The sequence below is a fragment of the Bactrocera neohumeralis genome, unplaced genomic scaffold (assembly GCF_024586455.1).
Source record: "Bactrocera neohumeralis isolate Rockhampton unplaced genomic scaffold, APGP_CSIRO_Bneo_wtdbg2-racon-allhic-juicebox.fasta_v2 ctg453, whole genome shotgun sequence".
In the NCBI taxonomy this organism is placed as follows: domain Eukaryota; kingdom Metazoa; phylum Arthropoda; class Insecta; order Diptera; family Tephritidae; genus Bactrocera; species Bactrocera neohumeralis.
In genome coordinates, this window is record NW_026091547.1 from 121,476 (window position 1) to 139,329 (window position 17,854).

Below are 17,854 nucleotides of genomic sequence, written 5' to 3' on the forward strand. Positions count from 1 at the left end.
TAAAAATAAAATAGGTTTTAATAGGTTTCTTTACTTGATGCTCCATCTTATGTACAATGAATCTCTCTTCATTGCAAAATTAGTAGTAGCCTGTCTTTGATCTACTAATCTATAAATGTCTTAAACATCTAATCCCTTTACTAATTTATACTCTCTTATCCTTTTAAAGACCAAATTCTCTGCCAACAAGTGAAGTGTTGAGTAATCAAACTATTCTCAGAAACTTTAAATATCGCTACTCAGCTATGTTATGCCCTCTTTCAACGTTCCATTTCCACTTCATCTCAACATATGTTCGCAACGCGAACTCGTCCCTGCTGGTCTTGATGAGCTCTTTTCATATGCTGCTTTTTTGTTCGTCTCATTTTTTGTGCGGCGTTGCCTTATAAATTATTCTTTCGGCTACTTTAATGCTAGTTCTAAATGATTTTCGCTCTTACTTGTGTTCGCAGCGCATCAATTTCTCATTCCCTTACAGCGCAAATTACTTTGCTTGCCTTTTGTTTGCTTATTAATTTTCAGCTTTTTTAAAATAAAGGAACTATTTTTGTTTTTAATCCAAAACTATTCAATTATAAAACGTACAAAAAAATCTGTATTCCGGCACTAATAAGTAATTGCAGCTAAATGCGCTTTTATTATACAGTACCCAGTTAGAACAGTGCCGGTCATGTTACCTAGTGACATGCCGGTAACGCGTGCCGGTTTAATTGTCACACTTTCCTATCACGTTCTTAAGGGCGAATCAAAAAACCTCCCAAAACTTTTGTATACATGTGATTTTTTATCACCTTCTTGAGCACACATTTTCTGCTACAATAAAACTATATCCTCGCTACTCACACTTTAGTTAAATTTAAGGCAAACGGGGAAAACTGGTTCCAGGGAAGCGCGACGCTGCATGCTATACTAGCCTAGTGGTTAAACGCACGGCTTGGTATTCCGTGAGACTCGAGTTCGAATCTCAAAATAAAAGATTTTTATTTTTTTTAATTTTTAATTTTTTTTCAAATTATTTTTAACCAAAATTACATTAAAGTTTAAATTAAAATAAATATTTCATAATTAATTCAATTCCTGCTTTGCAATGCTATCTTAAAATCTAGTATGTATTAAAATAATTTTTTTTAATAATATCAGAAATACATATAACTTTTTATTAAATATTTAAAGGGTTCACTCCTCAGTTTTCCTCTTCCTATAAATTCTTTGTTTGTGCCTATGGTGGCTCATTTCAATGGCTTTTCGAACTTGTTTTTCGAACATTGCCAATCCATACGTTATGAATGAATCTATAAAAAAACATAATGAAAATTACAAATTAAAACAAATAATTGTAAGTAAAATTAAATAAAAAACAGAATTTACCGTATAAAATGTTGGAAACCAGCAGGAATTTGGAGAGAGGTTGCTTCCCACCCCTACCGTCCCAGTTACATAAATAAAGAAGTTCATCAGTGTACAGACTTCGCAACACATCATGTACACTATCTGAAGTACCTTTTATCCTCAAAACGAATTGTTTCTGTAAATAAAAATAGTTTGTAAAAACTGAATTGTTTATTGAAAAAAGTTTATATATTACTTACCGTTGTAGCAGCAAATTCGTCGCATTTCAATTTTTCGTCCATTTCCAAAGCTGCAGCAAGCGTATTTAATGGTAGGGTGGAAGCAATTTCGGTTTGAACGTTGTCGACATCTTCACCAGTCATTCGGCATACCGATTGATAAATTTTGCGGATGAGGACCTTGCATTCACGAACTTTTTGCTGCGCATTTCATCACTTTTGTGAATAATCTGAAAAAAGAAACAAAGAGACATGTGAGAAAAATAGTAATGTATGCATATAGATTTTTGAATAATCTAAGACCATCTACTATATAGTACAATGCTATCTTTTATTTGTGGGGAAATGAATTTTTCTCAAAATAATTTTGAATTCCTCTATATAAAAACGCGCCACTTGGAATGGTTTCAATATTAACCTTTTTTCTACTTGTACCTAATAGACTTTTTGCTGTTAAGGGCAAATCCACTAAACCTATTTTTCGCAAGTTTGAAACAAATCAGTCACTGTATTGTGGGACACTCTATTGCGTAAAGCCCAAGCTTTTATTTCTTTGCATTTATCATTTTTCACTACAATATTCACATTGTCACTATTACTATCAATGGTATCTTGGCTATCATAATCATTTAAAGATATAAAGCTCAATTCTTCCACATTTGAGTCACTATCAGAATTCACATTAATACTACATATTTTCAAATAAAGAGGCGATGAGATTTTGCAAAGCCTTTTTTTTATGCAAGCACTAAATGTTTTTTTTAATATTAAAATTTACTCGTTTACTCACCTTTTCAAATTATATATGTACCACTTTTATAATCACGTTTTTAATCACTTTTTTCATAAAATATAACCAAATTTAATTAGAATACAAATTTTTCACAATTTAACACGCGTGCCGAATTTCTTTTTCTTTGAATTCGAATTTTCGCAACGAATAAACGAATGTAAACAATCATGTTATCATGTTGTATACTTTTACATGCATCGTTTTCCATAAACAGTGGCAAGTCCGAAATCAGTTTGTCTTTTTTGTTTTGTTTTTATAGAAAAGATGTTGTGTGAAGAGCTTGTAATATAAAACAATCAAAAGGCACAGCGGATAGACTCTTTACGCAATTAAATGATTTGTGAGGGTGTGTTAGTAATAAGTAAAAATTGTGTAAATGTGTGGGAGTTTCGGTCAAGCAGGTTTTGCTGGGTATGTATATATGTCGATGTGTGCGTATGTAAGCATATGAAAAGCACTGAACTAGTGACAACTTCAAATAACTTTGTTATTACTTTGCGTTTGAGTTGTTCGACATGTGTGATTGGTTGTTGGTGGAGCAGCGGCAGCATGATGTTGCAGTGCTTTTAATGCTGAAACCAACTACGCCTGCCTTACCATGTGCTTAGCTTGAAGTGGGAGAGAGTGAAAAAAATCAAATTCATTGCCATTTATTCAACACGTGACTCCACCATGCGCCAGAGTTTGCTTTTAACTTTCCGAGCGCTTCTTGCTTATTTCTTGCTTCTAAGCCGTATTTTTTGTAAATCTATTCTAGCTTTCTTTCCGTATGTGTGCGCATTGCTGCGTTCTACATTACTACCGTAACTAAATCTGAATTATAAATGCTTTAAGAGTTAAGGACACCCTGCACACCATTCAATTGATGTCACTTTCAAAATGATAAACGGCGGTCGAACCCGCATTGATCCGCCTAAGTTTCTACCACCTGTTAGTTCAACTCGGGCTACATACATACAAGCCAAACACGTGCATACAAATTCAAATAAGTCCAGGAGATGCCCTGTGGGACATGCGCTTCGTGAGGCAAGATTTTGAACTATTCAATGTTTGTCGGGACAGCTGCATTGAAGGCTTTCTGTTTGACTGTCAATATCATCGCAAGTAATATTTTTGAGATAAACTAGAGAGAGGGAGAGGGGAATAAAGTGAAAGAGAGAGCAAAAATGTAGGTAAAGAAATAGAGGAGAGAGGCCAAATAGAGATACAGAAATTGAAACAGTTTACTGAAAGAGGGATTCTGTCTAAAAGCGAAGAACATGGTTTTAGTGAACATTAATAATTTCAGAAGCTCTTGGTCTACATTTGCTTCGATTGGTTAGTATTACTGTTACAAGTTCTCGAAGTTTTCAGATAGCGGCATGTCATAAATTTGCGGTGGACTTTCAAGAAAATATTTTGACTTGTGTTCACTACAAGTACACATGCACAATTTACTTTAAATAATAGTTTTGTGCGTTTCATATTTGAAAAAGGAAGGTTTTGTTTGAGAGAATTTCTGACTGATTGGAAAAGATTTTTATATAACTTTACGTTAAGTTTAAAAAACTAAGAGTTCAGAAATTATTTTCACCATTCATTCCCATAAAACAGGACAAGGACACATCTCGACATTTAGTTCAGACAATTCGAGCAGATTAAAAGCGATATTACTCTCGTTGTAACCTAACCGAAATTGATTTAAACGGTTAAACTTTTTTGTAGAAACGAATTCGGTATGGCTCTTAGTAGGAAGAACCTATCAGAATGTGCGCTGACTTATTGTATATCATAGAAGAACTTAACGTCTACAACTCTATTATTTAGCCGTTTAGTTGTTGATAGGTACAACAGAGGTGTGACAATTGTACAACCACTTATTATATGTTTAACTGCAAACTGGGAGAACCGCTACTTCTGCTGCTCGCCAATCTTCTTAATGTTCGTGCTCAAGGGCACGCCTAGTGCTCTTTTCTTCTTGTTTGCTGTCAGTTTTTGTTGCTCAATGCTGCTTCCTCGTAGCTTTCCTACTGTTGCTTACCTACATACTACAGCAGTGAGTTGGTTAAATTAAATAAAGTTAAGTACTTTGTCTCCTCGTAGTAGCTTTGTGATAATTTTAGGTGCTTGTTATGTAGTAAGTCACTATTTAATTGTAATGCTGATAAGTTTTATTTTTGTTTTTTACTTTGAAGCACACTTTTTACAACTTGGGTAGGAACATTATTTTGAAAGGATGTCGCTAGCGAAATTTAAATATTATGGAAGTTTAAAAGCAACAATTTAGCTAAGTTGAATTTAAAATTGGTGTCACTATTGTGATTTTGAATTTGAATTGATAACCGCTACCGTTAACTGATTGACTATATTCAATAATCACTTGTTGCTAGTGAAATAATGTTCAATAATAATTTTTGAGAGATCACATACTACTGAGACGGCAATATTGAGCTAAAGTATATGTAATTGTGATATATGTATAACTATTAGTGTTTGATTTGTATCATCAAACATTGACCTAAAAAAGAATTTGTCATTCCTTACTACTGGTGGGGGGAATTGAAAAGTCTTATATCGAGGAAGAATTTATTCATTCTAATTTTATTTTGATATTTTCATTACTTTTATACAATTTTTAAAACACCATATTGTTTATGCTATATGGGGTTGTATTCAAGTGTACAATTTAATATATGTGTGTATGTGTTTAATGTTATCTCATCTGTAAATTTATGACTTTTTATATTTACTAGAATTTCGGCTTTGCTGATAAGTAAGCATGTTTAATGATATTTGAACAGTTAGTCAAAGTGCTTCTTCGTCTTACTTTAATTAAAATAATTCTTACTTAGTGCTTATCTGGTAGCTACAAATTGACTGAATAAACGTGAGACCTATAAATTCATTCGACACATGATAAGCTAAAACGAATATATTATTATATGTACATGTATGGTATATGTACATATATACAAGCTTGAAAGAAGACTAAATAACCTGATATTTTGCTATAGAACTTTTATGATGAAAAATTGTTGATAATGATGTATGAAATCATTTGGTTATTCAGAACATAAAACCTCTCGTTTTTAATCTTTCTCTTCAACTCTATCTTTCTCTCTCGCTCTACCCCAATCTCTTTCTATTGGGACTTAACAAGGCTTCAAGATTTCTTTCATGTTAGGTACCTACCATAGGTATGTATGCAGAGCGGATGTTTAACGACACACCTAAAACCACCGGGACCGAGAATACTTTACTTTATTATGGCCACTTTGAACCACCTTGTGCTTCTGATGAAGTTCATCAAAACCCTCTTCCAATAGTTGCGATTCTTTTCCTATACAACATCTTGGATTCGCGTAGAATGTGTGATCTTACCTCTTGACATGTCTGCCAATAAGACAGAGTCCTGTTAAAACACCTACTATAGTTCTGTGCGACCCAGATTACATTCTTGTCTTATTTGCCTATTTAAGGATTGTCTCTACCAATTAAATTCGTACAAATAGCCAGATACATATATATTTCCTCTTTATCAGAGTCTGATTGAGGGGTTGACCCCATTCCAGGTTTCTCGTTCGATGTGAGATCCACTTCAAGATCAAGATATTCTGTACCTTTTTTTGATGCAACCCTAAGACCTTTTAGTAATATCAAATCCGCTGGGATATTTGTATGTATAAATATATAGTTTTGAATTACAAACTCTAATGAGGTCTATTATCTGGTGTAGCTGCGATGGTGTAGCCGGATTTTTGCCCTAGCTCTTGTCCTGGATGGCATGTCTCCCTTGTAGACCGATTGTGGCTATGCTCTTCCTTCGAAATCCTTCATTTACATGCTGGTTTTCTTGCATTGGACACAAGAGTATAGTGAAAGGTGATCTTCCGACCGGTTTGCATGACACTTTGACAAGCCCTTTTTTTACACCCAACCATAGCAAAACTTCCTATTAGGATGTTGTGTAATTAAAAAGAAACTATAATGGTACGGTTAAAATACCTGAATATTTTTAAACAAAATATACAGAGTAGACACAACTCTTTGCTTTCATTCTGTTTGATGCTAAAGAAGACATTACCAGATTAAAACTTTTTTATAATTTTTTAGATCTAGGAAATATTAGCGGGTTGTGTTAGGTGCACTTCTAGGAACTGAAATATTCGATCTTCTTGGAGGAATTAGCGGCAACAGTTGCATGTATAGTGGTTTGGTGGTCACGTTATTAATACGTTGAGATTGTGCTATTTAAGGCTGATACAGTAAAGCTCACTGGAAATCGATTTATTTTTAATGAAGTGAGGTTTTCGAGACAGCTCCAGCATTAGGATGGAACTAAGAAGGCTTGAGGTGATCAGTAATTGAATTTATAAATTTTCTTGACTTTGGTGTTGAATGACTTATCTATTGATTGACGTTATAAGCCTGTTTGCGGATATTTTAAGTAGAAAAACGTATTTATAAAAATGCGGAAAACATTTAGCGCGTCTGTTAGATTTTAAAAACTTACCCTATATTTAACTGCTGACCGCAACCAAACTGAGCACATTGAACCTTCATAACAAATATTTCATCATAACCTCTAATATCCATATATATCTGCATAGCATAAAAAACAAATCTCACAAAACTACACTACCTGCCTACTTATCTTCCATATGCGAGTATACCAGTTCGCGTAAATGTGTCCGCTGGATGTATTTTATTTAGATTTTTCTCGCATTGCAACATTTTTGTGGGTCTTCTCATTTTTCAAATTGAAATAATTTTTTTGTGAGTTTACAGCGCTCGGTTGGTAGATCTACTGATTTCTGTTCCGAATTTTAATTTTCCCAATGTTTCTCTTCCTACCTCACTGCTGCCCTTCAGCCTGTTGTGCACTACCATAAAATAATTTTGCACTAGTTTGCTCTAGTCATTGTCAATCATTATGTGGCGAGGCTCAGAGCACAGTGTTATCGGTGCTAAAGCAGGTTTTATGGGTAACATAGCTAAATCGCCTATATGTAGGCTACTCTCTACATTGCCAACAACATGCTTACCACCTGCACTGGCTTCCACAGAAATATTCAATGTTATCACTATACATGCTTTCTGTGTTGTGTACGCGTTCATTGGTTGTTGTTGTTGCTGCTTTTTATGCGTGGGCTCGTACTACATATCATTGTATGTGTGTTATGCGCATTTTTTTTAATTGCCTACGGTAATTTTGCTGTACACGAAGTTCTACATAAATCCACATACCTACAGCCAAATGTATGCAAACTTATGGGTATATGTGTGTGTTATTGTTGGTGTGTAGATGTATTTGCTTGTATAAGTTGTGTATCAAAGGTTTATAAACAAATTTATCGCCTTTAGTCGGCCTGTCGTGCTATATGCTATCATTTATTTTATGTTTTTTGCTGCTTTGCTTCTGCTTTTGTCTTATATATCCTATTTACCGTTCGTTTTCATGTCGATAATTGTGTTCTTTATGCCTCCTTGTACTTGCTGCTCTTTAATTGGGTGTCAATTCAATGTTAGTTATTTTCCTAACTCAGAAAAGTCTACTTCAGATCTCATCATCAATGTAACTGCAGGTTACTGTGTGCTTATCTGTGAGAGCATGTTTTTGTTGCCCTATTTGAATGCACGCGTGATTTTTATGTGTACACGCTCATGGTTTTTCGTAAGTCCTAAGTAAGAGTAACTATTTTTAGCTAGGCTCGTTCTCGAGCTGCTGCTCTCCTCACCTATCTCACCACTCTTATTTGCCTTAAGGACATCGGTTAGCTCTGAAAATAAAATGAACATCGTGCACATCTCTCGGTCAAATGTAATGTTTGGCATTTTGAGAGGTAGACAAATGTGCTGGAGTCACAAATGTGTCTTTCTTTTTTTTTTTAAAGATGAAAAAGAACAACGTATGCCAAATAGAAATGCGTCCGGCACCATGGTGACTGTTTTATTTTTTCTGGTTATCAGGAAGTAAAAAGTTTGGCCTTTTTTGCCTTAAGGGGGTACTCTCATGTGAACGCATACATTTTACCACTTTTTAGGAAAATTTTTTTTATGCGACAACAAGATTCAATCATTTTCATTTTTATACTCTCGCACCAATGTTGCTAAGGAGAGTATTATAGTTTTGTTCACATAACGGTTGTTTGTAAGTCCTAAAACTAAAAGAGTCAGATATAGGGTTATGTATACCAAAGTGATCAGGGTGACGAGTAGAGTTGAAATCCGGATGTCTGTCTGTCCGTCCGTCCGTCTGTCTGTCCGTAAAAAATTGAGATAAACTTGGTACACGTATTCCTTGGCTCCATAAGAAGGTTAAGTTCGAAGATGGGCAAAATCGGCTCACTGCCACGCCCACAAAATGGCGGAAACCGAAAACCTATAAAGTGTCATAACTAAGCCATAAATAAAGATATTAAAGTGAAATTTGGCACAAGGGATCGCATTTAGGAGGGGCATATTTGGACGTAATTTTTTTGGAAAAGTGGGCGTGGCCCCGCCCCCTACTAAGTTTTTTGTACGTATCTCGGAAACTACTATAGCGATGTCAACCAAACTCTACACAGTCGTTTTCTTCAGGTATTTCCATATACAGTTCAAAAGTGGAAAAAATCGGATAATAACCACGCCCACCTCCCATACAAAGGTTATGTTGAAAATCACTAAAAGTGCGTTAACCGACTAACAAAACACGTCAGAAACACTAAATTTTACGGAAGAAATGGCAGAAGGAAGCTGCACCCAGACTTTTTTTTTAAATTGAAAATGGGCGTGGCGTCGCCAACTTATGGACCAAAAACCATATCACAGGAACTACTAGACCGATTTCAACAAAATTCGGTATATAATATTTTCTAAACATATTGATGACATGTACGAAATATGGGTGAAATCGGTTCACAACCACGCCTTCTTCTAATATAACGCTATTTTGAATTCCATCTGATGCCTTCTCTGTATAATATATACACACAGCTATAATAGTTTCCGAGATATGTACAAAAAACATAGTAGGGGCGGGGCCACGCCCACTTTTCCAAAAAAATTACGTTAAAATATGCCCCTCCCTAATGCGATCCTTTGTGTCAAATTTCACTTTAATATTTTTATTTATGGCTTAGTTATGACACTTTATAGGTTTTCGGTTTCCGCCATTTTGTGGGCGTGGCAGTGGGCCGATTTTGCCCATCTTCGAACTTAACCTTCTTATGGACCCTTAAAATACGTGTACCAAGTTTCTTCATGATATCTCAATTTTTACTTAAGTTACAGCTTGCACGGACGGACGGACGGACGGACGGACAGACGGACGGACGGACAGACAGACATCCGGATTTCAACTCTACTCGTCACCCTGATCACTTTGGTATATATAACCCTATATCTGACTCTTTTAGTTTTAGGACTTACAAACAACCGTTATGTGAACAAAACTATAATACTCTCCTTAGCAACATTGTTGCGAGAGTACAAAAAATCACTAAAAGTGCGTTAACCGACTAACAAAAAACGTCAGAAACACTAAATTTTACGGAAGAAGTGGCAGAAGGAAGCTGCACCCAGGCTTTTTTTAAAAATTGAAAATGGGCGTGGCCTCGCCCACTTATGGACCAAAAACCATATCTCAGGAACTACTAGACCGATTTCAATGAAATTCGGTATATAATATTTTCTTAACACCTTGATGACATGTACGAAATATGGGTGAAATCGGTTCACAACCACGCCTTCTTCCAATATAACGCTATTTTGAATTCCATCTGATGCCTCTTCTGAATAATACGAGTATATACATTAGGAACCAATGATGATAGCGGAATAAAACTTTACAAAAATACGGTATTTGAAAAATATGTAAATGACGTATAATGAAATCTCGATTATCACTTTATTGTGCGAGAGTATAAAATGTTCGGTGACACCCGAACTTAGCCCTTCCTTACTTGTTTAATATATTTTTATTTGAAATGTACAAAAAATTTTTTTTTCCGTTTTTTACACTTTTTATATATATTTTTTAAATCAAAGTAGTCCCCAAAAAAAAAAAGTAGTTTACTGGTCATGGTGACAGCGGTTGTTCATGTTGTCTGAAATAACAAAATAGAATGGATTATTATTCAGTAGTTCTTCGGCTATCGTCCCTACCAAATATAATCAATTTCTTTAAAAAAAAATGTCTAACTTCAAAATAAAGTCACGAAAATCTTGTTTTTTTCGTTAAAAATCGTTTAAAAAAATGTGAAAATATTTTCGAAAATAAACAATTCTGGTAGGAACGATAACTATAAATGAGTAGAAGAACATATGTAAATGTAAATTTTAAAGCAATCGGTTGAATTCTTTGTTTTTTATACTCTCGCAACAAAGTTCCTAAGGAGAGCATTATAGTTTTGTTCACATAACGGTTGTTTGTAAGTCCTAAAACTAAAAGAGTCAGATATAAGGTTATATATACCAAAGTAATCAGGGTGACGAGTAGAGTTGAAATCCGGATGTCTGTCCGTCCGTCCGTCCGTCCGTCCGTCCGTCCGTCCGTGCAAGCTGTAACTTAAGTAAAAATTGAGATATCATGAAGAAACTTGGTACACGTATTTTTAGGGTCCATAAGAAGGTTAAGTTCGAAGATGGGCAAAATCGGCCCACTGCCACGCCCACAAAATGGCGGAAACCGAAAACCTATAAAGTGTCATAACTAAGCCATAAATAAAAATATTAAAGTGAAATTTGACACAAAGGATCGCATTAGGGAGGGGCATATTTGGACGTAATTTTTTGGAAAAGTGGGCGTGGCCCCGCCCCTACTATGTTTTTTGTACATATCTCGGAAACTATTATAGCTGTGTGTATATATTATACAGAGAAGGCATCAGATGGAATTCAAAATAGCGTTATATTAGAAGAAGGCGTGGTTGTGAACCGATTTCACCCATATTTCGTACATGTCATCAATATGTTTAGAAAATATTATATACCGAATTTTGTTGAAATCGGTCTAGTAGTTCCTGTGATATGGTTTTTGGTCCATAAGTTGGCGACGCCACGCCCATTTTCAATTTAAAAAAAAGTCTGGGTGCAGCTTCCTTCTGCCATTTCTTCCGTAAAATTTAGTGTTTCTGACGTGTTTTGTTAGTCGGTTAACGCAATGATTTTCAACATAACCTTTGTATGGGAGGTGGGCGTGGTTATTATCCGATTTCTTCCATTTTTGAACTGTATATGGAAAAAGGAATCAACTCTAAAGAGTTTGATTGACATAGCTATAGTAGTTTCCGAGATATGTACAAACAAATTAGTAGGGGGCGGGGCCACGCCCACTTTTCCAAAAAATTACGTCCAAATATGCCCCTACCTAATGCGATCCTTTGTGCAAAATTTCACTTTAATATCTTTATTTATGGCTTAGTTATGACACTTTATAGGTTTTCGGTTTTCGCCATTTTGTGGACGTGGCAGTGGGCCGATTTTGCCTATCTTCGAACTTAACCTACTTATGGAGCCAAGAAATACGTGTACCAAGTTTCATCATGATATCTCAATTTTTACTCAAGTTACAGCTTGCACGGACGGACAGACAGACATCCGGGTTTAACTCTACTCGTCACCCTGATCACTTTGGTATATATAACAGATGGACGGACAGACGGACGGACGGACAGACAGACATCCGGATTTCAACTCTACTCGTCACCCTGATCACTTTGGTATATATAAACCTATATCTGCTTTTATTTTAGGATTAAAAACAACCGTTATCAAAACTATTATACTTCCTTAGCTGTATAAAAATAGAAGTGTTTACATGAGAATATCCCTTTAATTTGTTGTATTGGTACCATTGGCCGGTACCTATTCTGATTTATTTGTGAAAGCTGTTTGTTCACTTTTTTAGTTTCTTTTGGACATAAACGCCAGGTGGCTTGACATGATATTTATTTTGCTTATCATCAAAGAAATTGAATTCAAAGGAATTTTTTTTTGTTCAAGGCAGTGCTTTGTGGGAGTGTCTATTCTGAGATTTGTTTTTTGGAAATTGAAGTTAATTCGCTGATTAAGATAATATAAATATTTCATATAATTTCAATTCATGTAAAATAAAAGATACCAAAAGAATAAATGTTTATGTAGTACTTTTTTAATTTTTTTTCAGAGAAACCTGCTTGCCTTGTTTTGAGCTTAAGGTTGTAATTTCATTGGCAATTAGCTTGTTTCTCAAAGAGTTTAAGTATTTGATGCAATTTTATTGGAAAGGGTCAATACATCGAATATTGTTTGATTTTTCAGTTATATAATAAATACATTATTTTCTAAGGGGTCAATATTTTATATTCCATGCATCTCTACATATTAGGATTTGGTAAACTGAGGGTATTCAAAAAACTCTTATTGTTATCTTCAAGATCTGAAAGTAGTGGTATCTACAATAATTGTGAACTGGGTGCACTTGGGCTGTCTACGTAATTTTGCTTCCCGACCACAGGGAAAAATGTCAGATAAATTCAGTAGACGTTAAAGTTGTGTCTAACCATCGAAAGCAGGTCCTTCATTATGAACACTTAACACTTAATAAAGTTTAAAAAAATAATAATCCATAATTATGTGTCGGTTCAGTTATTATTTTCATCGTTTCTTTAAGTAGTCGATGCTTTCTTCGAAAACATTTTTTCATACATATAATTAATATACAAACATATTTTTAAGCTTTATGTGAAAGTAGCGATTTTATAATATTAGGCTTAAAGCCCCATTCACGGTGATACAGTTATAGATATGCTTACAACAACAATCTCCCTTGGAAGATCAAATACTATATCTCAGCAGTTAGACAAAAGCATACATATAAGCAAACAAGACATAAGCATAAGCAACATATTGGAGACAGAAAACAGTCAAAATAGTTGTGTTTACCCAAACCCCATTTGATGATTTGATATGATGCATACTTTTATGAGCGCAGAGTTAAATTAGCCAATTTATCTTTTGTGAATTTTGTGATAACATTGTATGCATAAATTATTAAGCAATGAAAATAAGAGTCATACCAATTCTTCTATAAACTTCGGTATCTTTGATCCGAATGTGTTTTTCACATACTTTATTCGGTTCGTAATCGAAACGCAATTTTCGATTTTACTTACAACATAAGTTGAATATATTTTAATAATCAAAATTAAACCTACAATGTCTCATAGTTCTTTATTTAAATTCATTTTAATATATAAATTCATGCATGGTGGTCTAAAGATCGTACCCCGAAATAAAGTAATAAACTATTTCTATACAAAATGCGTAGGTATATGACTGTATGCACATGCATACAAATTAAAGCACGTAAATTTTACATATGAGACTTCTTTACAACTTAAGTATTGCCAAACGTGTATACCCCCACTTTTGAAAAAGGGAAAAGTAGATAAAAAGGCTCCACCATGACATTCAAATCCATTTAAGGCCTAATCGAAAACATGTTAAACTTTTGGAAAATTTGCAATTCTATTATTTTGTATGATCCGAGTTAATGTTGAAAAATCATACTAGGAGACCAGTAAAGTTTTTCATGGCAATGCTTGTTCATGCTTGTTATGGGTTTGTATATACCATATGTATGTGAGATGTAAGAGTAGTAGTAAACGTCCGCAGTTAGCAGCCAATGTACCTAGTGTCAGTATTTTCTATGTTTGTGTATGTGTGCGTAACGGAGCTTTAAGTTGTCATACTAATACTCCGGAAATACATACGCATATCAGTTTGCAGGTGTAGAGTCACACCAAGTAGCTGCTATAAATATGACAATAATCCAAATAAACTAGAAGCACACCTCAACGCACTTACTACCATACCTTTACAGGAGTATTGAAGATCTCACATTAATACTTTGAAACAAGGATTTAATATTTATATGCTTGTAAGTCGTTGCATGCAGACTATCAACCCATACTGGGTTAAATACATATAAAAATACATATGACCGATAGGGCTCATTATACCTTCATACACCAACATTTGTTTTATTTGGCTACATATGTGTAAATATGTACGAGCTATGCATGCCAGAATGCTGTTGCAATGTATTTAAACGACATTAAGCTGCCGGCGAACACATAAATCCGTTGAATAAAGTTTTCGGCGGTGGCAGCATTTGAAACAGCTTGAAAAGGTGTTCCCCACAGACGGAAAGAATAAGGTGCAACAAGGATTTGTTGGAGCACATTCCCACCATCTCCCACACAACCAAATAATTTTTAAAACGCTTGCATATGTATGTGTTTCGAGTTGCTTAAAGTACGTACATAAATGAATTTGTGTAGCATATACACAGGCGCTTGCAAACTTTAATTGACTACATTAATAAATTTATCAGTTATGAAAATTACAAAAGCGTCGAGCTTAAGTTGTTTGTCGGCGATTGTACACTAAACTTACCTTGTTGGCCAATCACACTTTCTTTTAAAACCAAAAATGCACCAGATTCCAAAGAATCGTTATAAACTTTTATTTTTATAAAATGCACTTAGAAAATAGTATAAAAAATGTGTTTTAAAATGTTTTAAAATTTAAGTTAGAGTTAAAATATATGTATGTTATATATATACATGTACAAAATAAGCAAACGCGGCTACAAATTGCCAAACAGTAGTTCTTTTGAAAACGTTAAATAGATACATATATATATACACAGACGGGTAATTAGCGGAAAGAACCGGGATGCTGCGAAAGCCGAGCTGTTACTTGATCGACGTCGTATCGACAAAAGGTGCGCGAGATCATTTTTCTTTTCCTTTTGTTCTACTTATGTAGAATCGCGTTTGGGTGCATGTGCGTGTATGTGTGTTAATGTGTGGTGTTCTCTCGCGTGATGAGGTGCATGGTTGATTCGGTGTGGTGAATTGATGCAAATGTGATGCGACGTCGCTACTCATTTAGCCATCCCGGCCCCTCTAGGCGAGTATTTAGCCTAGAAGCCGCTGTAGCTGCTGAGACCTGTTGACCGGCGGGATTGCGGCCTAAGATGATGGCGTCGTGTTGATGTTGAACGGTTTTGGCGCCCGGGACGGGATTCTGCTGGAGAAGGTCCGCGCCGGCGGTATGGTGTCGCAGGAGTCATTTGAGAACGCCTGACGTTACTACTGGTGCGAGGAGCCGGTGGGCGCCCGGAGTCACGTCTGGTAGTACGGTGCAGCAGCGTATGATGAGCCCGCACACAGATTTGGCAATGATTATGTGATGGGCATTCCTGAGTTGCGTGGGAAGTTGCCAAGCAATTCGGGCAATACCCGTGCGCCTGTGCCACCTGCTGGCGTTGCATCGGCGGCATGCCTTTGAAGATACCGCAGTGCGATAGCCGATGCGGGCGGCGGCATAGTGGACAACGAATTAGTTGCAGACCCGCTGGTAATGCTGGCGTGCTTTGACGCGGAGCCGTTGTCGCGGTGGAGCCTGTCTTTATTCGAGGCGCTGCCGGTGCAGTGTTGGTCCGGGGTGCTGCTATTGGGGCAGCTTCAGAGCGAGGGGCGGAAACTGCCGAACGCATGGTTGGCGTTGACGATGATGCCATATCGACGTCCATATTACTCTGTGAGAGAAATGATGATATTAGTAATATATTGTGAAATTTACAATAATATGGACTTTTGTGCCACGATATGTGGCATGAATAGGATGTCATTTTGATATCAGACATTTATGTTAGGTCTTTTGTGTCACTTAGGTTATTCGAGGTTTCGATTTGGTAAGCGGTTTATATGTTTTATCGATTTATTGATTTATTAACATTGCTGTTTCGGTTTTACGTTTCTTTATCTTCGGCGGTTGGTAGGAAGCATAATTTGACGAGCGGTCTGGTTAGCGTTCCGGTTTGGGCGCGGAGATCGACTACTCGAACATGACCGTCGGAACCGTAATGAAGTTGTTTTATGCGGCCGAGTCGCCATTCCGTAGGAGGGAGACAATCATCTTGTATATGGACGCAGTCTCCAAGCTTTGGTGCCTTTTCTTGAGTTTTCCACCGGTATCTCTTGTGAAGGTCCTTTATGTAGTCTTCCTTCCATCGGCGGCTGAAATCATGATGGAGAATTTTAATTCGTTTCCATCTGTTTAATAAGGATAGCGACTCCACGCCTGGCTCAGGTATGGCCAGAATGGGTGCTCCTTTGAGAAAATGCCCTGGTGTAAGAGCTGTTGGATCTGAGGGATCTTGCGAGAGTGTTGTCAATGGCCATGAATTGAATGGCTTCAATACGAATTAATAATGTTGTAAATTCTTCAAAATTAAATTTGTAGGTTCCAGCTACTTTTTTAAATTGGGATTTAAAGCTTTTTAACGCTGATTTCCATAAACCACCTATATGAGGAGCGCTTGGAGGGATGAATACTTGCGGTATTTTCGCTAGTTGGCGCTGAAAGCGCGTAGTTTTAGTTTTATTCGTCACATCGGGTCATGCTATACCTTTTTGGAAAGCTAATTTCACGTGCTAACATGTATTTGATTGATTGTCGTTTTTTTTAAGTCGTTCGTGAGTTATAGCGTCGCAAACATGGAGCAAAATAAAGAGAAAGTACGGCATATTTTACAGTACTACTACGATAAAGGCAAAAATCCATCTCAAGCCGCCAATAAAATTTGTGCAGTTTATGGACCTGATACAGTTTCCATTTCCATCGCACAACGATGGTTTCAACGTTTTCGTTCTGGTGTAGAGGTGGTCGAAGATGCACCACGCTCCGGAAGGCCTGTCGTCGAAAATTGCGATAAAATCGCTGAATTGGTCGAAAGAGACCGGCATAGTAGCAGCCGTAGCATCGGTCAAGAGCTGGGCATGAGTCATCGAAAATTCATTTCAATTTCAATAAAAAAAAATTCAATAAAAATACCGCGAGACTTTTTTGACAACCGATTATACTATAAAAGAAAGTCGTATTAGTTACAACATTTATAACTCAAGAACGACTGGACCGATTAGGCTGAAAATTATTGGGGAGGTAGCTTAAAACCAAGGAAAGGACATAAGTAGGATACGTTTTATCTAATTTTTTAAAAAGGTCTGCAGAAAGCTCCGTGATGGTATATGTGTATTTCTTATGGATATCCCACAAAAACATTTTTTTGTCATTTACTTTTTACTACAAATAATGGCTAACTTTCGGCCGGGGTCGGCGGGAGTGTGCCTATAAACAGCGCATCGTAGGCCGCGGTTCTCACTATAGCACTTTGATTTGAGCAGCGATCGGACGCGTTTATTATCGGATCTCTCTAGCGAGGAATATTTAAGAGGGAACGATGAAGTATATGCGTACTATTTCAAACTGATTTTTCCGGAAAATAATACAGTAGAATAGATCTGCAACAATACACAGAGCAATGTAATCAGTCTATGAATATTATACCACGTGTATTCCAAAAGACTGATGTCATAACGTTGTCAGCCGACTTTTTCGTCTTTCCGCGCTTGAAGACCGGTTCGTCATGTACAGCCCACCATAATGTCTGTCGATTGGACTCCAGTGCGAAATGATG

At 36.2% G+C, this 17,854-nt stretch overlaps 2 protein-coding genes across 2 annotated transcripts; both read right to left on the minus strand.

Annotated features, from left to right (window-relative positions):
• Positions 1 to 1,075: 1,075 nt before the first annotated feature.
• On the minus strand, positions 1,076 to 2,912 carry LOC126767192 (uncharacterized). The gene is made up of 4 exons (XM_050484768.1): positions 2,856 to 2,912; positions 1,590 to 1,769; positions 1,369 to 1,525; positions 1,076 to 1,292 (listed from the first exon to the last, which is right to left on the minus strand). The coding sequence occupies exons 1-4, from the start codon at positions 2,910 to 2,912 to the stop codon at positions 1,177 to 1,179; spliced, it is 510 nt and encodes a 169-aa protein (XP_050340725.1). The 3' UTR covers positions 1,076 to 1,176.
• Positions 2,913 to 15,032: 12,120 nt separating this feature from the next.
• Positions 15,033 to 15,970, minus strand: LOC126767183 (uncharacterized). Its single transcript, XM_050484761.1, has one exon. The coding sequence runs from the start codon at positions 15,905 to 15,907 to the stop codon at positions 15,296 to 15,298; it is 612 nt and encodes a 203-aa protein (XP_050340718.1). The 5' UTR covers positions 15,908 to 15,970; the 3' UTR covers positions 15,033 to 15,295.
• Positions 15,971 to 17,854: the final 1,884 nt, after the last annotated feature.

Bases quoted from the DNA above. Each gene is read 5' to 3' on its own strand.
- LOC126767192 (XM_050484768.1), bottom strand. From the start codon at position 2,912: ATGCTGCCGCTGCTCCACCAACAACCAATCACACATGTCGAACAACTC. The intron at 1,770-2,855 runs GTAATAACAAAG...TGAAATGCGCAG, and splicing joins TCGAACAACTCAAACGCAAA to CAAAAAGTTCGTGAATGCAA. The intron at 1,293-1,368 runs GTAAATTCTGTT...GTTTTTTTATAG, and splicing joins GGTTTCCAACATTTTATACG to ATTCATTCATAACGTATGGA.
- LOC126767183 (XM_050484761.1), bottom strand. From the start codon at position 15,907: ATGGACGTCGATATGGCATCATCGTCAACGCCAACCATGCGTTCGGCA.